Genomic DNA, 27,630 nt, shown 5'->3' on the forward strand with positions numbered 1-27,630 from the left:
GATACGCAGCTGAAAAGGAAGCGGAAAAGTAATTTTTGAGTATTGTGTGTGTGTGTGTGTGTATTCAATCTAACCCCCACTGGCCGGCAGTGGTATTATGGAAGAAATTTGCTTACAACAATCCTTGATGTTATAATTTGAAGCAAGTTTAATCCGGGAGTTAGAAAGCGATAGCTCTACTGCAGATTCAGCAACCCATTTCAGAATGCCTGGTAATTCACGTCCATTCCGAGGTTACTTTCACATACAATAAGCCCCGCATGTAAACACTACCGTTATCATATGAATAATGGTACTGTTAACACACTTCCAGATTTCAAAATGTGATGTTTCGAAATCTGGCGCGTATTTAGTAATATATGGATTTATGATTGATTATAAATCAGATGGATCTCACCAAATTCTGCCTCCATAAAAGGACCGGTTTGTTTACTCGCGATAATCTAAAAAATCTTCCGCGTTGTTTTTACAACCCAACACGACATTTTGAATCACATTCGAAATTTTTCATTTGCACCGAATTTTTGCTTGACACCTCATTCGCGTGCATCCTCCGGAAGGCAGAACGCCAGCACCAAGAAAAAAAAATACCCGGTAAAACTCTTCTTGGGAGGGAGGCAAAGCACCAAAAACAAACGAAATGAAAAACCAACCGACGCGACACCACAGCCACACAGCTACTCGAAACAAATTCTTGTCCCAGATTTTTCACGTTAATTACAATATCACTAAAAAAAAACTTTTTAAGACGTGATAGATCTTAATTTACACTTATCCACACGCGAAAACTAATATTTGTTTGATTTGGTACAATTAAAAAAATATGCGAAAAACAGATGAAATCTGCGCCAGCGAAAACAAAACCAACCGTTCGCGGGCAGAGCCTACTGCGTTTTTTTGTAATTTTTGAGTATTATTCCCAAAAGAAAATTTGACAGCTATAGGGACGTGTCTTTTGTTAAATTTTGAGATCATAGTGAGGTGTCGAACGATGTGCAACCAAGTGGTACTCGATTATGACGACTGGGTTTGGGAAAAACGTTTATATCATCACTAATAGAATTCCACACATTTTTATTGACGAATTTCCATGTAAAATTCCACATGATTTTTATGTGGCCACTCATAAACGAATGCACCCCAGAAGCACACAAGAAATTTATGAGTCAAATGAATAGTATGTGTGGTTACACATGGCTTTTATGTGTACACATATTAAGTATGTGCCCGACACATAGATATCATTTGTTGACCACATTGCAAAAATTCATGTGTGGGACTCATAAAAACAATCTTTGAATTTTTATCAGTGCACTATATGACATTTTGCCATACACGAATACCATTTTACGATCATTTCCACACCTGTATATATATTCATTGATAAGGATTCCCCTCTGTATTTTATTTCGGTTTTTAGTACAAACATCATCGAACATCGAAATAATACGCTGTAAACAAACAACGAATTGTCAAACAAAGCGACTTGCACATTTTTGTTTTCCAAACATTCTTGGCACCGGCTGTTCGTGTACAGTGATTCGAGTTTTTTTTTTAATATTATAAAACCAATTTTCCGTAATTTTAACGGTTAAAAATGAGTCTTAACTTCGGAGAAATCGTGGAACCTTCGACCCGAGCCTTTTGGGACGATTACGACGAAGGTGAAGAAGATCAAGAACCGCTGCAGCCGTGAGTTTGAAAAAAAAAATTTCCATAGATGCTTGATAAAAAAAAAATTGATTTTAGTCTGGAATGGGAATGGTTGAACGAGGACAATGTTGAGCAAAAGTTGGACAACGTAAAACTACTGCTCATCCTCGAAGGCCAAGGTATTTCTGCCTTTGCAGGCGTCGCTGTGCTGAAGGGCAAGTCTCCCATCTGCCAGTTAAACAGTGGAACAACTAGTATCTACAGTGTGCCGGACAAGGGTCTTCTGGTATGCGTAACGGAGGAAAAGGATCTGAACAGTTTCGGTAGGATAACGGACAAGCTTGCTTCGTGGTTGGAGATGGCCGAAGAGGTGGTGGGCGTTTCGTTTCAGCCATCTGTCATGCACAAGGGAACATCTGCAGATGAGACGGAGGAAGTTTGCTTCATCAGGAGCATCAACGGACGGTTGAGCCAATTCAAGGCACTCGAAGCGCCTAACGTCATTACAGGGTTATGTGGCGGTGCTTTGAGCTACAGGAAATTCAAGGACCAGACGGCTTCGGCCTATGCGTGCTATCTGGATTCCTGTGTGTTGGATTCGGTTTCGGCGAAACCGATTCTTCGATTGCTGAAATCGTTGTCAGTGGATTGTGACGATTCCTATCAGTTGAAATTCAAGACCAGTTCGAATTTGTATCTGTGAATAAAATGGCGTGCGGTTGTTCTTAAAATCCTATCGGGTTTATTTTCTCAAAGCATAATATCTTCTCCCTGGGCAATGGTTTAACAATTAAAAAGATTTTCAACTGATTCAGATCTGATTACCACAGAGAAGAAGACTGCCTTGGAGTTCTTTTTTTTTGTCCATGCTCAAACAAGAGCATCCAAACCGTTATAATTTGTAATCTCCAGCACCACTTTCCATGTCTGTCTATGCGTGGTTGAAAAGTTGGTAAGATTTATGTTGAATTCCAGCAAACCGCCACGAGTCTTTTAAGCCATATAGATGAATGTGTTGATGTCGTCGTCGTCCCGCCGCATGTACTTGTGCTCTATCAGCCACTCGAGCTGTTCCTTGATCATTTTCTTCGACGGCAGGAACATGTTCTTCAGGATATCCACCAATTCGGCCTGGAGCGATGAAGAAAATTGATTAGATTTAGATGTGTTGTTAGAATTTACTGATAATAGTAATCATACCTGTAGTGCAGCATTGCTCAGTCGTTTTCGCATCTTCATGATCTTGATGATGGCTTCCTGGGTGCGTAGTATCCGTAGCTGTACGATAGACTGATTGTCCTCTTGCTGGGACCGTTCGGTGCTCAATTGTAACCGCCCGACCAGATTGACCTTACCTCGTCGTTGTGGTTTGCCGTTCTTGATGAGAGCAAACTCCTGATTGACCCAAAACAGGGTATTTTCAGCGAAATCTTTTGGATTTGCTACCACCGGGTCATACGACAGTAGCTGACGCTTTAGCTTGGGAAAAGCTACTAAAGACCACAGCGTTCGACGTAGTTCCGGATCGGGAAGTTCCGTCGCCAAGCGAAGATTTTCGTAGGAGACTTTCTCGTTCGGACGCTGGTTCCAGGCGAACAACACCGCCATTTGGAAGGTAGTTACGTCAAGATCGAACCGCCCGGAGTTGTTTGCAAAGGTAATCGTTCCGTTGCTCATGTGATGGTACCATAGCAGCTTTCGACCGGAATGTTTCTTCTTGTAGAATTCTTCCACCTCGGGGATGTAGTCTTCGAGCTCTAGCGGAAGGCTGACAGACACACGCTCGGAACCGCGGGCCCAAGCTCCGGCGTTCAGGATCTTAATGTTGATGGCATCGTGTCGGGTCGTTTGCGACCTGAATTGAGTGTTTAAATCCTCACTAACCTGTTGTAATCAAGGAATGATACATTGACTATTCATCGGCTTATTGGATATCACCTTACCTTTATATCCTGGAACATCCTAGCTAGCTTATTGACGTAGTCAGCTGGCATACCGACCTCCCGTAACCACTCGACCATATCCTCTTCCTTTTCGCTGTCAGCACTGGAATCGAGAATCAGTCTAGCCAAAACAAAAGAAGAGAACCCAATTAGTAAAATCACGATTGACGAACGGAAACCCAAACAAACAACTACCAACCTCCTGGTGAGATGCGCCTTATGGTACCGCATGAAGACATCCTTATTGCTTACGTATTTGAGCACCAGCAAAACGTCCTTGAGACGCGATTCGATCTCCTCCGTGGTGAGCCGCTTGCTGAAGGGTGTCCGTCGTAGCAGCATATCACAGTAGTTGGCCAACAATTCCGGACACTTGGACTCGGGCGTCGCCGACTTGATTCCACGGGCCATCGCCGTGGCCGACGTTGGCAGTTCCAGCTTGAATACCGTCGTGTCGTTGACTACCGTTTTGAAGGCCTTGTCACGTGCCGTCAGAAAACGTGGATCATCGTTGAAGGCTTCCTTCACCAGATTACTAAACCGGCGGAACAATTCCAGCAGTCTTTCTACGTATTTTTCCGAGTCTTGCGTGATGACATCCGCTGCGGCAACCATATCAGCTAGGCCAGCCTGGACAATATGATTTTCCAAATCACGAAGCATCGGATCGACTCCACCGGCTACGCGATCCAGCAAGCGGAACATCAGTTGCAATCGGTCTGTTTCGCGGCCTTCTATTAAGGGAGGACACTCCGCTAATAGGGTTGGTAAATGATCGCCAATTAACACCGTAACGCAGCACTGAGCCAGGGCGGTTATGCTTCCCGGTTCCAGGTATCGCTCGGCACGTGCCTCCTCCTCCCGTAGCTTTGCATCTGCATATTCCATGAAGCTTTTAACACCATCCGCCTGCAGCTGCTCGCTGGCTTTCAAGCGGTAAAATGCGGACGTAGCCTGAAGATATGCCGCCTCGAAGTTCTCCCGATAGATTTCCAGCTTATCTTCGGTGTTGGAACAAAGATTAACGTAACTTTCGCGAACTCCAATCACCAGCTGCGAATCGAATGCTTCGCCGTTCCGCTCTGCATGGACCAGCTTCATGGCCGAATCCTGTAATCGGTGCTTGATATTCATGAAAATGCTCTGATTCCATAGGTCCAGCATCAGCTTCCGCACGATGCTGTCGTCCGAGTGGTTGGACTTTTTGGAGGAACTGCTACTCGAGTTGTGCCCGGAGGATTGGCTTTTACCCTGAAAGACAAAAAGAAATCGACGGATTTATGATCAATGCATATATAGGGGCTGTCCTGAAACCACGTGGACTGTCTGGAGAGGGGGATAGGCGAGTGTCTACGATCCAAATACATACATAAACCCCTACCCTTTTCTGCGAGTCGTGTGACTCTCTGTCACTAATGAGATTTATTTTATTTTATTTTTAAATCTGCAAAATTCAGAGTGGTAGGTATTTACATCTTACCGTTTTATACCTCGTTCACATTACAGCATATATCACGTAATATAGGCTGTCTTGCAATGAGCACTCGTACATAGAATTTCCTGTGAAAACTAGATGTATGAGTGCTCATTGGAAGACAGCGTATATCACGTGATATACGTTGTAATGTGAACGGGGTATTAGCCTTATACCACAGACAAGCAGACATACCACTTACAAGTTGTTCATCACACAAGCATTTAACGGTCAATTTAAAAGTATCGTAGTTGGTAGTACCAACAATCAATACGAAACTAACGATTTTAAATTGGCTCACTACTTGACTAGCCTATTGGTCCCAAGCAAACGATTAAGGTATCCCATTCTAGTCGAAATTCTAGTACTACGCAATGTTTGTTTTGATTCGCTATGAAAGTTTGACAGATAAAATGAGGGGTTATTGGTTTTTCCTATGTTTCGAGGGGTGAATCGATTAGCTTGGGACCGAAGAGAGTACCAGAGCTGAGCCAAAAAGTTGAGCACGTTATTTCGGGACCTTCTAGCCTTAGAGTTACCTCTATGGTAGTAGTGTTGCCATGTGGTACAATCCAGTAGTAGTGGTGTTTCCATGTGGTACACTGAAAAATTGCAATAGCAGGTTAGTCACCAAAGTTTTCGAGCCGCTCCGTCTGTCACTTCGTTTGTGCTATTAGCATAGAGGTAACTCTAAGAGCAGCAGGTCCCGAAAAAACTTGTTCAACTTTTTGGCATAGCTCTGGTGTTGGTTGGAAATGCTAACATGAAGCTTTAGTGTGATGATTTATTAGCTAGAGAATGATCTTTAGAAGAATGTAGGTGGATAGTTCCGTTAGAGTACGGCAGTATGAAAATTGAATAGAAGTTGAAAATGAGCGAAGGGCCATTAAAGCGACAGTTTTCAAGATGACGCACATTTTTGCCTAGCCCGTACGATGTACGCGGGGACTTGAAGTATGTCTCCAAGTCCACAGGCAAAAATGTGCGTCACTCTTGTTGCTCATAAACTGACTGCGGCTGTGGAATAGTTCTAGCGACGTTTTCATCACTACCTAAAGCCCCACGTCGCGAGAGCATTTCCAGTCGATGGTGTGTTATAATGCAGTTCTTCTTTTTACCCAACTATTGTGTTGCTCCTCTCGTCATGACCAACGTGATCATCTCAGAGAGAAAGCAGTAGGGTGGTTGTTGCGTGCTGTACCATCATCAGCATTGTTGACGGCTACTCCCGCCTTGAGTTGTTACATTCAAAGTGTTTTTTTTTTTTATGTTACTTCATACGCGAAGTTAACGATTTTCAGAGTTGGTTGGAAATGCTAACATGAAGCTTTAGTGTGATGATTTATTAGCTAGAGAATGATCTTTAGAAGAATGTAGGTGGATAGTTCCGTTAGAGTACGGCAGTATGAAAATTGAATAGAAGTTGAAAATGAGCGAAGGGCCATTAAAGCGACAGTTTTCAAGATGACGCACATTTTTGCCTAGCCCGTACGATGTACGCGGGGACTTGAAGTATGTCTCCAAGTCCACAGGCAAAAATGTGCGTCATCTTGAAAACTGTCGCTTTAATGGCCCTTCGCTCATTTTCAACTTCTATTCAATTTTCATACTGCCGTACTCTAACGGAACTATCCACCTACATTCTTCTAAAGATCATTCTCTAGCTAATAAATCATCACACTAAAGCTTCATGTTAGCATTTCCAACCAACTCTGAAAATCGTTAACTTCGCGTATGAAGTAACATAAAAAAAAAAAACACTTTGAATATAGCTCTGGTACTATCTTCGGTCGCAAGCTAATCGATGCACTCCCGAAACATAGGAATATCCACGAGCCTCTGACTTTTATCTGTCAAACTTTCATAGCGAATCAAAACAAACATAGTGTAGTACTAGAATGGGGTACGCTTATAGATGCACCAATAGGCTAGTCAACTCACTAGTCAAGTTGGTGCTACTGCCGTTGTCTTCGTTCTATCTCACTGGACCACGGTTGTTCTCACATATGAGGCTGGTTGATAAGGATGAAGTCACAACTCATGTTTTCGCAGAACAGACATAACAAGCAAATAATTACTTCAGCAGTTAAAATGACACTTACTACCACTCGAACTTTGAAATAAAACATTATTTTGAGATTTTTTTTCTTCTAGAACCACGAGAAAAGTAGCCAACATTTGTGCGTTTCATAAAAAAAAAATAGAAATTAGTTGATCCGGTTTTGTGAAATCGCTGGTAGAAAGTCACGTCAAAACTACTTGACAAAGTGGTCAATTCACATCGCATTGAAATGCAAAACACTTCAAATCCATTTGTTTGAACAGTGTGATTCAATGTGCAATACACTTGATCCATTATCAACATTTCAAAGTTTGAAACACTAGAAATCAACGTGTAGAACACATTGAACCATGGTGGAACTTCGTAAATGAGCAACGCAGGGAAGTCGGCTTACCCTCTTCCATGATTTTAAAATGGTGAAACTGCTATCAATTCACAAGACATTTGTAACCTGTTCTCAGCCAAATTTGCCAGTGTGTTTGAAGAAGAGCAACTCTTTGCTAATCTCATTACTTCCGTGGCCAGTAATGTTCCTTTGGTCAACCAAACGCTCAGCGTTGTCGACACCACTACAGATACTAGAGCAGCATCTAAACTTAAGACTGCGGATATGTTTCCTGTTCAAAAAAAGGGAAGCAAACGCGACGTAAACAACTACCGGGGAATCACGTCGCTGAGTGCTGTATCAAAACTTTTTGAATTGGTTGTCGTAGAGTCCCTAAATACGCATTGGAAGCAATATTTTAGTATAGATCAACACGGATTCATAACTGGGCGTTCCACAACGACGAACCTGCTGTGTCTAACGTCTTACATCACAGACAGTTTGATTGCTCGGACCCAAACGGACGTTATTTATACAGATCTTACGGCAGCCTTCGATAAGCTGAACCACGAAATTGCGATCGCTAAGCGTGATAGACTAGGGATCGGTGGAAATCTTTTGAGATGGTTTCGTTCATACCTTACGGAGCACCAACTGACAGTAACTTTGGGTACTTGTCGCTCAGCAAGCTTCTGCGCAAAGTCCGGTATACCTCAGGGCAGTGCTGAGATTTGTCATTGTCATTGACAGACTTTTGCGCGATATTGACAAAATTGTTTTTCACATAAAGGGTGATACGATCAAAATTTGGTCAATATCAACTTGACGTATTTCTTTCAATTGTGCATTTAAAAAACCTGAACACCCCTCATTTTGAAGGTGTGTGTGTGTAGAATGTTGCTCCTATTTTGATTTTGGAATTCACTCTTCAGTTGTCAAAATGCCGTCCAAGCAAGAAGAGCAGCGTATCAAAATTTTGCTCGCGCATCGCGAAAATCCGAGCTACTCGCACACAAAGTTGGCAAAATCGCTAAAAGTTGCCAAATCAACCGTTACAAATGTAATTAAAGTGTTTGGGGAACGTTTGTCGACAGCCAGGAAGTCTGGATCGGGGGGAAATCGAAAACCGGAAGCCGCTGAGACGACAAAGAGAGTTGCCGGTAGTTTCAAGCGAAACCCTAACCTCTCTCTCCGAGATGCCGCAAATAAGCTGGGTGTATCGTCTACAACCGTGCATCGAGCCAAAAAACGAGCCGGACTATCGACTTACAAGAAGGTAGTGACTCCAAATCGCGATGATAAACAAAATACGACGGCCAAAGCGCGATCCCGGAGGCTGTACACGACGATGCTGACGAAGTTTGACTGCGTGGTAATGGACGACGAAACCTACGTCAAAGCCGACTACAAGCAGCTTCCGGGACAGGAAGGGGAAAGGTAGCAGATGTTTTCAAGCACATGAAACTGTCAAAGTTCGCAAAGAAATATCTGGTTTGGCAAGCCATCTGTACCTGTGGCTTGAAAAGCAGCATTTTCATAGCTTCCGGGACTGTCAACCAAGAAATTTACGTGAAAGAGTGTTTGAATAAACGTCTGCTGCCTTTCCTGAAGAAACACGGTTGTTCCGTACTGTTTTGGCCGGATTTGGCATCTTGCCATTACGGTAAAAAGGCCATGGAGTGGTACGCCGCCAACAACGTGCAGGAGGTTCCCAAGGACAAGAACCCTCCCAACACGCCAGAGCTCCGCCCAATTGAGAAATACTGGGCTATTGTCAAGCGGAACCTAAAGAAGACCAAAAAAACTGCTAAGGGCGAGCAGCAGTTCAAGACAAACTGGCTTTCTGCGGCGAAGAAGGTGGACAAGGTGGCTGTACAAAATCTGATGGCAGGGGTCAAGCGTAAGGCCCGGCAATTCGGATTTGGAAAAGCGGAAGCCTAACTGAATATTTTTCCTGAATTTTATACTAATTGAACTTGAAAAAGAAATTTAATTTGATTTTTTAAATAAACTATTTCACCGATTTACACGCGTTTTCCCTTGACCAAATTTTGACCGTATCACCCTTTAGTCAATGATAGACTTGATCCTCAAAAAAATCTTTGTCAAAATGTCATTCATTTTTTCGTCAATGACAAAGGTTCACCTGGTAACAGAAAGGGTAATTTCTAACATTCTGAGACACATTATTGTTATCCAAGCTGTTCAGGCCGTAGATGCTTGTTCACTTTAATGGCTCCATGTAATTGTTTTCCTCAAGCCATTTAATTTCATTTTAAATTTAGCTAATAAACAAATCAGCACATGTTCGTCACTGACAAAAATGCCACTGACAATTGACATGGTTTGCCTTGACGATGACTGTTAGCTCAAACGAGTGACCAAAGCAGAATTTTGAGTATCACCGTGTATTGTCGAAATTGTGCAGCACTGCCTCAGGGTAGCCATCTGGGACCATTGGTATTTCTCCTTTACTTCGACGACGTTCACCATGTTATCACTGGGCCACGATTATCGTTTGCAGACGATGTGAAAGTTTTTCTGCGCATCCGCTCACTCGCCGACTGCCGTTCTCTCCAAAATCAGATTGACATCTTTGCTGACTGGTGTAGGCTAAACCGACCAGCTAAGTGTACAATCATTACTTTTACACCCAAGAAACCACCGAATATTTTCAAATACAAACTACTAGACACGACTATCGAACGGGTGCATTGCGTGAAAGACTTAAGGCCGGCGCACAATAGATACGTTTTCAGGTTTTTTGACAGTTAGCCCATGCATTATCGATCAAAAAAACCCGAAAACGTATCTATTGTGCGCCGGCCTTTAGGCGTTTTTCTAGACTCAAAGCTGACACACTCACACCACAGACAAACAGACATAGCACTCGAAAGTTGTTCATCGAACAAGCAATTAACGGACAATTTAAAAATATCGTAGTTGGTAGTACCGCCACCTGTGGCGCGCATAGTCATTTCCCTTGCGTTTGACGTTTACACACTACCGCCATCTGTTCAGTGTACTACCCACCACAGTTTACTCAACAGATGGCGATAATGTTTTAGCGACGATGTTTTACCGTGAGAAATATTCAATGTGTTATGTCTGTTTGTCTGTGCTCACACCATATATCGTATGTCGTCGACAAAGCGTCCAGAACTCTTGGCTTTGTCATCAAGATTACTTAGAACTTCACATACATTTACTGCTTGAAATCGCTCTATTGCTCTCTCGTACGATCTACGTTGGAATTCTGCTCTGCAGTCTGGAGCCTAAACTACAATAATGGGGCGAATTGAATCTGTGCAACGACGTTTTCTTCGCTTCGCGCGTCGTAAGCTGCCTTGGAGATACCCACTTCGTCTTCCAAGCTACGAGAATCGCTGCCAATTGATCAATGTCGAGCCCTTACATATCCGAAGAGATGTTTTCAGAGCCTTAACCGTCGCCGATACTGTGCAAGGAAGAATCGACTGCGAAGCAATTCTGCAACAAGTGAACATTAATTTCACTACGCAACAGTCCTATGCTAAGACTTCCACTTTTTCAAACTAATTATAGCTTAGGGAGCGCTATTTACGGCTTGCAGCGAGTGTTCAACCGAGTAGCGTCGATATTCGATTTCCACTTGACACGGAATATGCTTCGCCGAAGATTCTTTGCTGATCGAAGGCGCTTGATGCCCAACAGCTAAGTGTAAAATTTAAGACTTATATAGTACATTTTTAGTAACTTGACAATGCTTTCCTTGTTATTTTCGTTTGTAACTGTAGTATATGCAAAGAAGAATATGTATACAGGGTGCGTGACGAATTTTTGCAGTAAATGGCATATTTGAGAAAAAATACACCAGTTAGTTATTCTAGCAATGAATTTTGTGCGATTTATTTTCTTTCGCAACATATGGAAGTTGTAAGTAAATTTATTCAAAAAAATTGCCTTCCCTTTCGACGACTGTAGTTAAACGCTTCCGGAAACTGCAGTATGCACGTTTTAAAATGTTTCGATCCATAGATGTCATCACTGCCTTGATTTAAGCTTTTAGCGACTTAAGTGTGGTGTGAGGGGTTCTATTGGTATCCCGTTGGACGACGCCCTATACAAAATAATCCAACGGATTGATATCGGGACTGCTTGGGGGCCAAATTTCTTCCTCACAAATTTACAAAATATTTTCCGTAAGCCATTTCTGTGCTTTATTAGCAGTATGAGCAGGTGCTCCGTCTTATCACTTTCCCAAGCCTTTTTTAATATTATACACTGTTCTTTCAGACACATTTACCGACCGAATTATTTCTTTCATGCATACTCCGGCGCGCAACAAAGCGACAACGGCTGACAGATTGCTCTCTTGTTTCGACATCTTTACGTTTACTCAACATTGTTTGTTTAAATCTTACACCTAACAGTATAAGCTATCCAGTGCTGCCAAATATATCTAAATCATGATGCACAAGCATGAGAAATTACTATTTGAAATTTACTGCAAAAATTCGTCACGCACCCTGTATGTATAGGGTGGCAAGTGAATTTCCATTTTGAAATTCCTGGTTTTTTCCTGGTTTTCCTGGTCAATGATTTAAAAATTTCCTGGTTTTTTTTTGTAATTCGTTTATTTGTACAGGCTCAGTCAAATAAACTTTACAGAGCCGAAATATTATTTTTCTTCTACAATACGAATCTTAAAACTAGAGTTAAGGGGGTTTAACCGATTACTCGCGGTATAAAAATTTCCTGGTTTTAAAAACCATGTATTTAAAAAAACAATTTTTAATAAAAAAAAATTAAGTGAATCCTTGTACCATCATTCTTCGCGCAATGCGGAATTTCACAAGCTCAGTCGGTAAAGGCGCAGCTACAAAGCAAGACCATGCTGGAGGTAGCTGGGTTCAATTCCCGGTCCGGTCTAGGAATTTTTCGGGTTGGAAAATTTCTCGACTTCCCTGGGCATAGAAGTACGATTGGACTTGCCACACAATTATACCAATGCAAAAATGGTACAGGCATCGAAAGCTCTCAATTAATAACTGTGGAAGTGCATCTAGAACACTAAGTTGAGAGCACGCAATAAGCTAATATGCGATATGCAATAAGCTTGAAATGCGAAGAAGAAGAAGAAGGAATTTCACAAACCAAAATAGGTATTTAGGTTCTTGTGAATGCCCGCGAAATCTTTATCTGATTGTTTGCTGTAAAGAAGCTAGTAAGGAACCGCGCTATTTCGTTGTATCATGGCGCCTATTTCCGTTCTATGTGCTAAAACTATAATAGCAAAGCGTTTTCACTCATGTTTTTGCAAAAACATCTTTGCTTACAAGATCAATTACGATTGATACTGAAACATTTGCGATAACCCGTAAAATGAGCGATTTAGGGGTGTATGACGAAGAAAAGCTGAGATACAACGAACCAGCGCTGAGCCCTAGCTAATGTCTGAAATTTAGAGATCTATAAGCCCCTAAATCTTGAGATTTCTGTTTTTGAAACTGCGATTTTTTTAACTTTATTATTGAGATTTTTAGCCAACGGGTTAGTTTATCTCAAGGTAAAATTGCGAAGTGAGATATGAATGAGGACTCTTTAAACAAACCTTTACTTCTAACTATTTTACGGATTTCTAGTTTGAATAAATTTTCCGCAAATTGTCAACGATTAAGGATCTTATTTAGCGGAATTTTGATTACAACATGATTTCAAAATCATATGAATAAAAGATGTCATAAACAACGCTGGTTTAATAACTCTAATTATTAAAAATACTGACTGCTGAAGTGCATAGAAACTCCCTAAAGTTCGTAGAAATCCCCGAAACGTTAAGGTCTTTCCTGAAGGGTTCAATGAAGTTTGTATTGCCTGAATTTAATGAGACTTCCCCGAAGTTCGAAGGACTTTTTTTAAGATCTTAGGACTTCCCTGAAGTTCGGAGTTTTTGGAAATTCATAGGAATTTCTCAAATATCGTAGAAGTACCACGAAGTTCGTAGAAATTCTCAGAAGTTCGTAAGACTTCCTTCAAGTTCGAAGAACTTTCTCGAAGATCTGAGGAATTCCCTGAAGTTTGAAGGACTTAACTGAATATATGAGGACCCTACATTTAGAAGAGCTTCCCTAAAAATCATAAGGCTTTAAATATCGAAGGGTTTTCCAAAAGTGTGTGGGCCTTTCCTTAATTTCTTGGAAATTCCCTGAAGTTTGGAGAGCTCCCATGAATTTCGTAGGACTCCCTGTAGTTCAATCGACTTCTCGGAAGTTCTAGGAACTGTTTTGAGCTTGGAGAACTATGTTAAGTTCAGAGGACTTCCCAAGAGTATTGAAGACTTCTCTGAAGCTCGGAAAAAATCCATAAGTGTCATAGGATTATCCTTAAGTTTTAAGCAATGCCTAAATGTCGTAGAAGTTACATTAAATCTGTAGAAAATTCGGTAAAATTCGTAGTTATTCCCCAAAGATTAAAGGACTTCCCTGAAGTTCGTAAGACTGCTCTGAAATTTGTAGAACTTCTCTGAAGGTTCGGAGAGATTTCCTGACCGTCGTAGGTCATCACAGTAGAGAGACTTTCCCGAATTTTGTAGAACTTGCATGAAGTTCGAAAGCCTTATCTGAAGTTTTTAGAAAATAAACTTTTTTTATTGAACATGTTGAACAGGTACTTCAAAGTAGTTACGCGTCGGCACTGCTTAAGTCTGCTATCAATTGAGCACAAACCATACATGCAATTGATTCGAGAAAAAAATTAAATTAAAAAGAAATACAAAATATATTTACTAAATTCTCAGGGTAAATTTTGTTCATCAATGTTTAGTTGTGTGAAAGATTTAGCTTGAACAAAATGGTTAGTTTTGACCTGATTATAAAAAGAAACTTTGACATGCATAAAATTTAAAACCTATTTAAATTACACTGGAGTCGCTTTTTACGCGGTTTTTTTTCACACGGTTTTTTTTTACGCGGTTTTTTTTTACGCGGATTTCGGAATTTACGCGGTTTTTTTTACGCGGATTCCGGAATTTACGCGGTTTTTTTTTACGCGGATTTTGGTTTTTTTTTACGCGGATTTCAGAATTTACGCGGTATATCGCTTTTTACGCGGTTTTTTCTTCCACGGTTTTTTTTTTACTCGGTTTTTTTTTACGCGGATTTCGGAATTTACGCGGTTTTTTTTACGCGGATTCCGGAATTTACGCGGTTTTTTTTTACGCGGTTTTTTTTTACGCGGGACGTATCACCCGCGTAAAAAGCGACTCCAGTGTATACAAACAAGATTATTTTCCTGGTGGACTTATGAAATTCTTGGTTTTTTTCCCGGTTTTTCCTGGTGAAAATAAATTCCCGACTTTTTCCCGGTTTTCCTGGTTCACTTGCCACCCTGAGTACATATATGTATATGTAATCTGTATAATCTGTATTTTTTTTTACAACACATCATTGGGACTATTTCTAGCCTGTTGATGCAAACATAACAAATAAACAAATACACTTAAAATAAATGTGATTGTGCATATGAAAAATCAAATGTTTAAACATTTCGATCAGACGTGTGGACTTTTTTGAGTGTACTATTAGCTTAAAATTCAATTTACTTTGATGCTTTTTGGAAGATTTCAAAAGCAGTTTTTGACGTAGGACTACGTCTTTGATTTCTATATGGGGGTACACTTTGTGAAAACCGAAAATGGAACATGTAACAAATTAAGAAAGATTTTGAACGTTAATAACTCATCTGCCCCTGGTCCAATTTCCATAATTGTATCACCAATCGATCAGAAATATGGCTACGCATCAACAATGCTTCTGAAAGTTGATTTTCAACAAGAAACTATTGAAAAACTGGTAAATGTCCAGCATTGTCCAAAAGCGTCGAATTAACTAACAAATCCATCAATTACCTACATGCATATGCTGCTTTCCCAGCACAGTCGTCAGAGAGTAGTAAGTAGACGAAACAAGTCGAAGTGGCATTCGCCACCGATCCTCGGGCGCGTGCGAATAGGGAGGATGGAATTGCGTAATATTTTGCACACTCATCGCCATACTCAGAACCACACGCTCCCAACGACCACACCACTATGTGGTGTTCGGTCATCGAAATTAGTAGCAGCAGTAGCAGCAGTAGCAGTGCTTTCGGCGTGTGGCGTTGAAAATTGTTCTCCAGTAACAACGAAATGCTGCCTGTAAGCAGCGAGCTGCAGAGCCCACATAAGCAACCATCAAAAGAGCTGCACCGCTATGCTATGGATCGGAATCAGTAGCTCTTCGTGAGTCGCTGTGGGTCGGTCATCTATTCCAAGCGTGTCACCCTCGCTCCAAACGACATACAGCTCGACAGCCTCATCCGTGTTGAACACCCAGCTCAGAATTACTCAACCATTACTACAAAACGGTCCTTTTCAGGGCCACCAAAAATTTGTTAAAGAGTGTTATTTGGACATTGGTCAAGGTCATCAGTTCCCGCAAGCAGCTAGCTAGCTATCAAGGCGCAACCTGTCTGTAGAAGGTGGGGAATTGTAGGCCTGAATATATTGGTGCAATTAGTTTTTCCTTGGCTTTCATTCCGCACGATTCGTTTCTTTCGTTTAATTAATCACCCTTGTAGTGACGCCGAAAAGATTGTTTCAATCGGCGCAATTTTTTGTATGTTACCAAAATTGCCACTAAATGTTGAGATAATTTATTGATTATTGAATTATCACACTGTATACCATGAAAAAGCAGCCTGTTTGTGAGTTTTTGCCTGTTTTCAAGTAAGGAGTTATCATAAAAACAAATCACCAGCTGGTATTTCCCGGCGACTTTACAAATAAATAAAATCAAACAAAATCATCATGCAGAACTAGCTAGGATTTGTTTTACTTCATATTTCACAAAATTGCATTCGAGTGTTAAGACATCGTCTCCCGCAAAGTTTACATTTTTCCCTCTACCAACATATACATCAGGGCTAGATAGATCTCCAAAGGATCTATAGAATTCCCGCAATTTAAAAAACCAAAATGCACAGCATTACGAAAAGAGGTCAGGTTTCGACCAATAGCAGATAGATTTTAATTCTAAACAAGCCAAACGATTGGAAATTTATCTACCAATCTACTAAAATGAACACTTAGTTAATTTTCAATAGGTTACTATTGAAAAATACCAAATGTCCAACTGTTGCAATGGTGATCAAAATTATCACCGAATGTCTGAAAACAGTGCATTCCCTAACACATACTTAAAAATCGAATTCGATGCGGTCCCACTGAACGGTGCTCATTCAATCACCGTAAGTGGTGGTGTCCAGTCCAGCAGCAGTAGTAGTAGCAGCAGCAGCTATAGCAGGAGTGTTTCCAACAACAACGAAAGGCTGCCTGCAAGCAGCGAGCTGCAGAGCTCATATGAGCAACCATAGAGGAGGAGGAAGAAGTCCCACCGCTAGTCTAGGATCGGAATCAGTAGCTCGTCGTGCTCAGCTCAGCATTACTCAACCATCACTACAAAACGGTCCTTTTCAGGATCACCATAAATTTGTTAAGAGTATTATTTGGACATTTGTCAAGATCATCAGTTCTTGCAAGCAGCTCAACCTGGTCTCTATAGAAGGTGTGGAATTGTAGGCCCGAATGTATTGGTTAGATTAATCATTGTCCGAACATTTTCCAGAACACGCGTGTTAAAAATCCATATAGAATTTGAGAGAAGTGGGAAGCCAATAAAATCAAATTTGTGATAAAATTAGCTCTCACGACTTCAACCTCTCGAAGTCCCTCCTTTTTTACATATTCTGCACAAACGATACTTTCCGCCGGGCACCCCATTCATATAATTCGGAAGGAAATCCTGTGAGGGGTGAATTAAATACTCTTTAATACCAAAATGCACAAAACTTAATAATTCAACAAAAAATTCAAAATACACCTTTTACAGTCGGGTAGATGAATCGAAAATACTCAAGTTGACAGTCCCTTGGATTCTCTTCATCAACTTTCTCTTTGAAATAAATACTACAAATTTGATACGCTTACAAATAAAAAACGGAAAGAGTTAAGATAATTGATGATTGATCAATTAAAAGAACTAAATGTTCACATTTTTTCTGTCCACTAGCGGTCCTACATCAAGCTTTCGTTCGTGCCCCTAGGCACAGACCCTTCTACTTTTTCCGACGCATTATTCCAGATTGCAAAAAGCTCACACTATTCGATTTCTTTTGATATTTTACACAAAATGACGCGAGCTTTTTGCAATCTAAAATAATGCGTCGAAAAAACTGCTTTTGAATTTTTAAAAAATGCATCAAAGTAAATTGAACCTTAAAGACGAACCAAACAAGAAAGGTCGATTATATCTGCCATTCCTTTTTACCTAAGAGGAAGAGGAGACAATAGGGGGACTTTTATGAACAAATTTTCTGTCAAACGCAAACCAGCGCCTGATTGGTCGGGCGAACGTATAGAAACGCGAGAATTTTTACAATAGGGAATTTATTTGCTTGTATTTTGATAGTCGATTGCGTCGCCCATAATGAAATAGTTTTTGCAAGGTTGTTTCCGCAAGAGAAGAAGAATACGTCACAGACAAAAGGACGCCAGTTGTCTCCTTTTCCTCTTAGCTCTCAACATACCAGATTGACAACTGACACAGGAAGCAAACTGTCAATACGATAAGAATCGTTAACTGAAATTTGCGTAATCGATTTACACCGATTTGAGTTCACCAGAACGTTCTCGAGCAACATGTGAAAATAGCATACAAGCTAAACGTAAACAATGCATTTAAACGTTGTAACAATCCTTTCGATTGTTCGCGAATTACATTTGGCTCATAGGTTCTTTTCACATGTTGTTCTAGTTACTAGCTTCTTGCATCAAACGTCGAAACAAAACCGCTGCTCTTGCTAACACGATGCTTGCTTGTGACGGAATTTTGTCCAGGCACTCACTTCCCTAAAATTTAGTAAACCGAAACATGGCTTAGCTGAAATTTATCATATTTGAAACCCTGTTTACTAGTTTGAAGCATTAATCCGGAAGAAATAAATACTGGAATGACCTTCTTTTGAGCTGGAGCAACATCGGTCGACTCATCGCGTTTTTTTTTTTGAAAAATTAATCAGTAAATAAAACGATCCAGATAGTTTATACCCCGTTAACATTACAGCCTATATCACGTAATATAGACTGTCTTGCAATGAGCACTCATACATAGGATTTCCAGTGAAAACTAGATGTATAAGTGCTCATTGCAAGACAGTGTATATCACGTAATATACGCTGTAATGTGAACGGGGTATTAGATTAGATAAGGTTAACTCTAGTTTAGATGATGAGTTAACCGATAAATTAAGTTTGTTTCCCAAGGGGAAGGTCACTCCGCATACCAATCTTGGGTCATCTTTTTTGTCAGTGTGCCGCAAGTTTGCCGATGGTGCCGGTAATAGAACAAGCTGCGATTTTTTGTAAAATACCCATCCCGGCAACCCGGTATTTCTGACACCTTGAATGTTTTGTTTTGAAATCGCAAGGATAAATCGGACTGAGGATGATGCGGGAAGTGGCGAGTGTTCGAAATTTTGGAGTATTGTGTTCATAGGATAATAAAAGTCCTGTGTTTTAGGGTTTTATAATGCCCTCAAAGGCAGACCATAAACCTAGCCTTTCGTGATGTGAAAAGCAATGGCCCATCAGCGACCGGAAAGAGTTGGAACTGGTAGGGAACATTGTTGAATACCGACTATTGGAAGATTGCCGCAAAAGCTCAACGCAGATGTCGCCACTGCATGATGATGATAATGTTGACAGACTGCATATAAAATTCGTGAAAATTAGCATTAAATCACAATTTTCATCAAGCCTGCGTGAAATCCTTCCAATATAACATTCGAATTGAAGAAGAAAACGTTTTTACGATCAGACTGATGTGCATCTTTGACTTTTCCAGGTGAACTTTCATACACGGATACGAATTTTGTTCATTTAAAACAAAAATACTAATGTTTATTCCCTACACATATGAATTATTCAAAGTAAATTGAAAACATGTTTAAAACTACAATATTTATGTTTGAATTAAATTCACAAGCATGTTTATTTCAACAATATAGGATGTGGGTAAACGGTTTTTAGCGTGTCATGCCTCTTTATTTCCTTCTTGTTACATTTGGAAAAAGTTGCCCCAGCTTTGCTCAACTCAACAGAAAACGACCTGAAAGTGGCAAAACCGAAGATGAATCCGGAAACCAGCTCGACAAAACTGATGGAACCCCACAGTATCAACTTCACTTCGTCGTTTCTGATGCCGATATCTTTATCATCCTCCTCCACATGTGACTTCGAAAGAACAATGAAAATCCGAAATGGATTCTAAATCCATTCCGGATCCTCCTCCGACACCGAACGTAGAAAGAAACCGGTTTGAGGATTAGTGGCAGAAACGAAAAAACGACGCTAATATCACAATTTTTCACCGGTTCCACTGAACTGAAACCCCCGGACACCCACCCCGACGGGTACCCGCATCCCGGACCAGGTCACCCTTAATCGCACCCGAAAAAGAGCAGGAATGTAGATGCCCTGCCCGAAGATCTTTTTGTTTTTCATTTCATTGCAATAAGTTTTATTTTGCTTTACCCTGCACTCAACTACTAAACTAATTTTAAAATAGGGTAAATTATGGCTTCGGCACCCATTGACTATTTTCGGCAACCGAAATTGAAACGTTAATTTCACTGTATTTTCCCATCAAAACTCTTCGCTGAATGTATTAAGCCGATTCCTTACCTTTTCAGCTTCAATCTGATTACATTTTTACGACTGTGCAATCCTGTTATGCCATATTTTTCTTTAAATTAAACATACACACTACAAAATACGGCTGATTTCGAGTTGCCGATAATAGAACAGCTGGCTAACACGCAGTTCAAATGGAAAGGGTGCCGAAGAAAAAGAGACTGCCGACAATAGTCACACTCACCTGAGAAGTTTGGATCGTTGAAAAAACATGTTCAACCCGTTTTGATCAATTCTGTCGATTGGAATTGGTAGAACAGCAAGCAGCAGATAGATGTCAACAAACAAACCTGTCATGTATGTGTGTGACGCTGAGAAATCGCTAATAGAAGTTCGGACGCTGCTTAGATTGACGAGAATACGTAAATTCCCCTATGTACGTTTATTTTGAACATGAGAAGTATGTTTAAAATAAACGTATTTATTTTTGTTCGCCTAGCTGTCAAACCAAACAAAAACAAATACGTTTATTTTCAACAGTTTGCAACACGAATATTTTTAAAATAAACGTATTATTATTTTTATTTTAAACATTGATTTCACATGACTTCAAACATGGAATACGTTTGAAATCAACCTAATTTATTTTTGTGGCCAGAACAAACTGAGTTTAGTTTAAATTTACCTCATATATTTTAGTTTCGACGATAGTTTTTTCTTATAAGATATATTCATTTCATTTCACGGCTCCATCAATGCTGCATCGTAAATATGATGGTAAACAGAAGTAAATTGCTCAATTACTACAAATAAAGATGATTTGTCATCTTGTTATCATTTGAAAACCATCTAGCACCATTTTATAGTATGGTGCATGCGTTCCTGATCATTGAGTAAATCAAGTTCCGGTGCGTTTTCCGTCGAAAATTGTGAGTATCAATATGTTTGCTTAAAAAAGGCAAAAATGAACATTTATTGAATATTGGCGTCCTATACAAACAATTCTCCATTATCACCAGCATGATACAACCTTTCCTAAGTAAATTCACTTAATTTCCACATTCATCTTAGTGAAAATCGAACATATTTACCATTTTCTGAAAAATGCAGCTGCGCAGGAGATAACCTCTCCTTGTGGGTGCAAACTTGTTATGCATAATTTGCCATGAAAACATCTCCGATCCATACCGAAATAATAACAAATAGTTTTCAAACACGTTTTCTTACACGATTCATGCAAAAGTTTCCACGGGAAATTATTAGTTTTTCTTTATGGACCGATTTGCCCAAAAAGCGTCTGTTTTACTTGGAAAATTTGGAAACTATCCTCCTTCTAGTAGTTCTCACTTCGAAATGTAGGTGGCGAAAGCTTGGAAAAGTTTCACTGCAAGACGCCAATTGATGAATCTACGCGAAACTGCACCAGTGCATGCGACACCTAGGTTTGAAATCCAAAACCACAAAAGTGATGATGTACTAAAAAATATTCCATACGATTTGACAGGTAGCAAAACGTCATTTTCATTTTATCATCATTTCCATCTGCTGGTCGACCTTAATACCCTGTTCACATTACAGCCCATATCACGTAATATCGGCTGTCTTGCAATGAGCACTCATACATAGGATTTCCAGTGAAAACTAGATGTATGAGTGCTCATTGCAAGACAGCGTATATCACGTGATATACGCTGTAATGTGAACGGGGTATAACGTAGAGGATGATGAATAGACTTCTTTATACCCCGTTCACATTACAGCCTATATCACTTAATATAGCCTGTCTTGAAATGAGCATGGATTTCCAGTGAAAACTAGATGTATGAGTGCTCATTGCAAGACAGCGTATATCACGTGATATACGCTGTAATGTGAACGGGGTATTAGTTTGTATTATGTGAATTGCAGTATTATTGGAATTAATACCCCGTTCACATTACAGTCTATATCACGTAATATAGGCTGTCTTGAAATGAGCACTCATACATAGGATTTCCAGTGAAAACAAGATGTATGAGTGCTCATTGCAAGACACCGTATATCACGTGATATACGCTGTAATGTGAACGGGGTATAAGGGTACTAATCGCATCTGATTAACTTCTTCTTTCTCTTGAGTCCACTCTAGAACATCAAATTGGTGTATTTCTGTTGAGTGTATGTACAATGGTTGCTATGATGAGTTTTCACCGTTTGCTCTCCAGTTTTCAAAAGGAGCAAGCAAGAGGAGCAGCGTGTTAAAATTTTGCTCGCGCAGCAAGAAAATCCGACGTTCTCACACACCAAGTTGGCAAAATTGCTGGATGTGGTCAAATCGACCGTGAAAAACGTTTTAAAAGTGTTCGGGAAGCGTCTGTTGACCGCCAGGAAGCCTGGAAGCGGCGGCAATCGTAATCCGGACGTGGCAGCGACGACGAAGAAGGTGCCGGTGAAATATAAGCGGAATCCTAACCTCTCCATCCGGGACGTCGCTGGCAAGCTCAATGTCTCCCATACTACTGTGCAGCGGGCCAAGAAACGAGCCGGGTTGTCGACGTTTAAGAAGGTGAAGGTGGCGAACCGAGATTACAAACAAAACACGTCGGCAAAGCAGCGGTCCCGAAAGCTGTATACGAATCTGCTCACAAAGTTCGACTGTGTCGTCATGGACGACGACCGGGACAGGAGTTTTATACCGCATCAGGAAAAGGGAAGGTGGCTGAACCATCATCAAACTATCGAAGTTCCCGAAAAAAATATATCGTCTGGCAGGCCATATGCACGTGTGGTCTAAAAAGCGGCATTTTCATTACTACGGGAACCATCAATCAAGAGATCTACGTCCAGAAGTGCCTGGAAAAGTGGCTGCTACCATTCCTAAAGCAACATAATAGACCTGTGCTGTTCTAGCCGGACTTGGTGAGCTGCCACTATGGGAAAAAGGCAATCGAGTGGTACGATGCGAACAACGTGGTTGTGGTACCCAAAGACCACAACCCTACCAACAGCCCAAAACTCCGCCCTATCGAACGGCATTGGGCCTTGGTCAAACGGAATCTAAAAAAAAAAAAACTAATAAATCCATGGAAAACGAGCAGCAGTTTAAATCTAACTGGCGTTCGGCGGCGAATAAGGTTGATGAGACCACTGTGCAAACTTTAATGGAAGGGGTTAAGCGGAAGGCACGGCAGTTCGGATTTGGCAAACCAAAAGAATAAACGAACATTTTTTCTTTAAATATATGAATTGAACTACCAAAAGAAAAATAAGAAGATTTTTGCGATATGAATTTTGACTGAAAGAAACGATCTTTTGTCGACCATTTTTTGCGCGTTCCAGTCTTTAGCAACTTACAGAAAGCTGCAGCCACCTACAGCAAAAGCAAGTACGGGAACAAGCTTATTGACAGATGTTGGCGATACACGGTTCATGAAAACAGAAGGATTCACTTTTTCTAGGCTTTTAACGCATCTGTATTGAGCATTTTGCTGGCTCTCAACTTAAAACAAACATCTAAGATTAAATATTATTCGTTTTGGATTAATGCTGTTTTTATTTTGTTTAACAAATTACAACTGTGAACTGCTAATCACTCAATTTACAGTGATGTCACCAGGTAACATTATTGGCTGCTTAGACTGAGTATGAAGGCACTGCACTATTCAATCCATTGCTCTGTCCAGACAGTTTGTACCAAACGGAAAAGGACGAGGCAATGAAAGAGCCAATAAAAACATTCAGAAACTCTCGAACAGGCGACTCACACCGCTTGCTTTCGCTCACACAGCATGTAATTGAGGCATTTTTCCATAGAAAATGTACGCGCAGTCATTCAAAACAAGGATTGGGTACCATCACGGAAGAATAAACGTGCTGACTGAGTGATTGGCTGTCAGTGATTCGTTAATCTTTCAATCATTCAGACTCTCACAAGACAATGAATGATGAGCCAGATGGCAGTTCATATTCATATGAAAATGACTCATTGAACCTGACTGTTTTGCGCAATGCTAGTCACTTTCGTGTCACTAGTGGCGCTAGTACCAGGTAAAATCCAATTATCTACCAAGAAGGAGAGTTGCTGAAGTCGCCACCATTGGTGATGTCAGCACTGTAGCCTACAATTTTTATGCTATGTGCATATGGGGCTTTGACGACACGTATGCATAAAAAATCATCTGTGAATAAACATTCATAAAACTTGAATTATTCTATTCCATGATTAGCCTGCCTAATTTTTAAAGAATATCATAAATCCGGAGTGATTTGAGATTTGGGCGTAATTGCATTTGTAAACAAACACGTCAATCACCGATTTCTCGCGAATAAAACTCAATCTCGAAAAGTAATAACACTATGAGGTAGAGGAATGATTCTTCTATCATTTGGTATAGTTTGTTTGTGAGATTGAGCTTTTATTCAAGAGAAATCAGTAATTGACGTGTTTGTTTACAAAAGCAATTACGCCCAAATCTCAAATCACTCCGGAAATATTTAGTTCCTACATGTACGCACTTGTTGATCATTTATCGCGATTATTTTGCCACACAACAAATCGAACATTTATGAGAACGGAGCTTAATTTCCCATTGCTTGCATCAGCTGTCTTAGATTGATAGATAAAAATCGTGTCTTGGGATCACATTGTTAATTTATAACATTTGATCGCGATCCAAAAAAAAAACACTAAATCAAGCTCAGGCATTAGGTCCTAAGTAACATTGACAGATTCCCTTCGTCGACTTTCTCTTTGCATCCTCACGGCCAGGTTAAGACATTCCCAGGTAATTTCAACACACAGATCGATGAAACAAGCTATTATCTAGCTTTGTATACGACAAACACGACAAGAAACGGTTCAGTACCCAAGTTATTAACGGTGAAGAGAATCGATCAATGTTACGTAGGATCTAATACATTGTTCAGCTTGAAATGTTCAAAAATTGGTAAACATAATAAATAATTAATCTTAAGATCAACCATTGGCCAAAACATCAAATGAAGTCCTTTATATATTCTTTTAAGGGGTTAGTGTGATCAGAAATTGATCTGAGAAGCATCAGCTTTTTAAAAATTCAAATTAGGTCCACAAAAGATTCCTCCAAGAGGTCAGGTTGATCAGGTATTGTTCTGAAGCCCTACAATAGGACAATAGTTCAAAAAAACTCCTATATTTTTTTTTTCAATTAGATCAGGAAGTATTCTGAAGACCTACAACTGGTCAGAAATTCAACTGAAATCCTACGGATATTCATTGTAGTGGTTAGGTTGATCAGAAGTTATTCTGAAGTCCTCGAATTCAAGAGTGAATCTTCAAACAGCCGCATCTGCCACAGATTTAAACGTCAATTTGTCAATTTGCGTTATCGAGCCACTAGAGCTTCGACAAATTGAGCCTGAATCCCCACCTACAAAAGCAGATACGGCTATTTAAAAATCTAATTGGTTAAAAATTCAAATAAAGTCCTTCGGATATTCCTACAAGAGGTCAGGAATATAAGAAATAGTTCTGGAGATCTTCAACTGATTATAAATTAAAAAGAAGGCCTTCAGATATTTTTTTCGAAGGGGTCAGGACGATCAGGATTTTTTCTGAAGACCTAAAATCAGTCAAAAATTCAAATGAGGTCCTTTAGATATTCTTCGAAAAGGTAACTTTCAACTAATCTGAAATTGAAATGAAGTCCTTGAAGAGGTCAGGTTGTTTAGGAATTATTCTGAACACCTCAAATTGAACAAAAATTCAATTGAAGTCGTTCCGATATTCCTTACTTAAACAAGCGCTGGCTATCGGTAGATTGACAAACATGAGACGGAACAAAAAGTTGGTTACGTGTGCTACTATGGAAAGGATAGGGGAAAAATTGACGACTTCAAACAGAAAACGTAGTACACACTAAGATTTTTTTGCCGAGATGGGCACCACCGAGCAGCTCGGCATTTTATTTTGCTGGTAATTCAGCAAAAAATATGTTTGTTAGCTGAGATCTCGGCAAAATTCCCGTTTGTTAGCTGAATCTCGGCAAGTTTTTCACTGAGATCCAGCAAAATAAAATGCCGAGCTGCTCGGTGGTGCCCATCTCGGCGAAAAAATCTAAGTGTGTAGGTACGTTTTCGTGTTAAAATCCGATTTAGGGAATAAAAAATTCATTTATTTTATAGCTTTAACATTCTGAACCCAGCTCTCCATATCCATTGTACTAGCACAGTATTAACGAAAACCCTTGCAAACATTCAGGTTTCTGCGACCACCACACACGACAACGTTTGCATTTATAACACATGAATGAAGGACTGTCTTGTGCGAACTAAAATCACTTTTGTTGGTGCCAACTCACCTGCAGGGCATTCTCCAACTGCCAGAATGGTAATGGTAGATAACTGCTCTGGGTAAAGAACTTTCTCCATTCGACGATGTATGCCTTCAGCAGGGCCTGTTCCTCGCGTTGCGCAAGTACTCGGCTTTGGGCTTGTTTGATGAATGTTACGATGTCCTCCTGGAGGCAGTCATGTATTTTGGAAGGACCCTTGTCATCCCAGAGGCACACCAAATGTACCGCATAGAATAGCTCCTGCCATTCGGAGTGCGTGACCGGTTCCTGCTTTAAAAGCTTCAGCACTATCGGCCGCATTTGGGGCCATTTTTCCTCGAATGACGTCTGGTTGTTCTGAAAGATTGCGTGGATCATTATTAGTCACGTTTGAGTATTCGAAATTAACCTACTGAGTTATCAAAATCCGAACAGTTACTCATTAAAGCACCATAATTAGTCACATAGAAACATAAACATAATTGCAAATCGATTACTGTTTCGTAATTGAATTAGGTATGCAGAAGAAAGTAACATTTCACGACTCGCGAATCATGGATCTAGCCTTGTCCATTTGCAGTGTCTGTCGAAGGTCAGTGAATAATATTTACATACCTTCAGCATGTCTTTCCTCACGTCTGTGCGTTATCGCTGTTTCTCAGTGGTAACCTTTGTCTCGCAGTTCAATGATTCCCGACCAAATCTAGGCCACCACCACTTTGTCCTTGCTAGCGTCCAGCCACTCGACGTTTATTCGAGTCACAAAATACTATCCTCATCCAATAGCACTCATTTGTGGGGAGACATCACTGATGCTGTCGGAATTTATTCTGTTCGAGATAGTTAACACTAGAGATTCCTATGAAGTTTGCAGGAAGTTCCAATTAAAGGATTTTTGGTGGCTCCGATGGGATGGAGCAGACGATTTTCTTGCTGTGTTTATCGTGTTATGCGGCGTAGACTATGAGCTAGACACGATCTATGATAACTTAATGTTGCTGCCAGCAGGTACTCGCATTGTCGAAACAAAATAAAACCTGTTTGATGGACCGTAAAAACTATCTACTGTACAACTTTTCACGGCTAGAAGGAATGAAAAACTCGCCAATTCACTCTGAATAATTTTTGCTGGCTGTTTGCCGGAGAGAGGACAAACCTTTTTGCAGAAAACTCTCGA

General features: G+C 40.3%; 2 protein-coding genes across 4 annotated transcripts; one reads left to right on the forward strand and one right to left on the reverse strand.

Moving 5' to 3' along the window:
- The first annotated feature begins 1,553 nt into the window (after positions 1 to 1,553).
- Positions 1,554 to 2,384, forward strand: PSMG1 (Proteasome assembly chaperone 1). Its single transcript, XM_065237952.1, has 2 exons — positions 1,554 to 1,692; positions 1,750 to 2,384. Exons 1-2 carry the CDS (start codon positions 1,598 to 1,600, stop codon positions 2,354 to 2,356), a joined length of 702 nt encoding a protein of 233 aa, XP_065094024.1. The 5' UTR covers positions 1,554 to 1,597; the 3' UTR covers positions 2,357 to 2,384.
- On the reverse strand, positions 2,373 to 27,356 carry Cul5 (cullin 5). Of its 3 annotated transcripts, XM_065237531.1 has the most exons (6): positions 27,069 to 27,356; positions 26,481 to 26,810; positions 3,796 to 4,847; positions 3,597 to 3,717; positions 2,854 to 3,537; positions 2,373 to 2,784 (listed from the first exon to the last, which is right to left on the reverse strand). In XM_065237531.1, the coding sequence occupies exons 1-6, from the start codon at positions 27,075 to 27,077 to the stop codon at positions 2,647 to 2,649; spliced, it is 2,334 nt and encodes a 777-aa protein (XP_065093603.1). In that variant the 5' UTR covers positions 27,078 to 27,356; the 3' UTR covers positions 2,373 to 2,646. The 3 variants fall into 3 exon arrangements, with proteins under 3 accessions (XP_065093603.1, XP_065093471.1, XP_065093543.1); XM_065237399.1 differs by lacking the exon at positions 27,069 to 27,356 and having other exon boundaries at positions 26,481 to 26,831; XM_065237471.1 differs by lacking the exon at positions 27,069 to 27,356 and having other exon boundaries at positions 2,854 to 3,532; positions 3,592 to 3,717; positions 26,481 to 26,831.
- Positions 27,357 to 27,630: the final 274 nt, after the last annotated feature.

This window comes from Ochlerotatus camptorhynchus, unplaced genomic scaffold, assembly GCF_037179485.1.
Source record: "Ochlerotatus camptorhynchus isolate MF236.1 unplaced genomic scaffold, CSIRO-AGI_Acam_v1.1 ptg000004l, whole genome shotgun sequence".
NCBI lineage: Eukaryota > Metazoa > Arthropoda > Insecta > Diptera > Culicidae > Ochlerotatus > Ochlerotatus camptorhynchus.

Excerpts from the sequence above, each read along its gene's own strand:
- Cul5 (XM_065237399.1), bottom strand. The coding sequence starts at position 26,831 with ATGATCCACGCAATCTTTCAGAACAACCAGACGTCATTCGAGGAAAAA. Across the intron at positions 3,718-3,795 it reads AAGGCGCATCTCACCAGGAG|ACTGATTCTCGATTCCAGTG; the intron begins GTTGGTAGTTGT and ends TGTTTTGGCTAG. Across the intron at positions 2,785-2,853 it reads TGAGCAATGCTGCACTACAG|GCCGAATTGGTGGATATCCT; the intron begins GTATGATTACTA and ends TCATCGCTCCAG.
- PSMG1 (XM_065237952.1), top strand. The coding sequence starts at position 1,598 with ATGAGTCTTAACTTCGGAGAAATCGTGGAACCTTCGACCCGAGCCTTT. Across the intron at positions 1,693-1,749 it reads GATCAAGAACCGCTGCAGCC|TCTGGAATGGGAATGGTTGA; the intron begins GTGAGTTTGAAA and ends AATTGATTTTAG.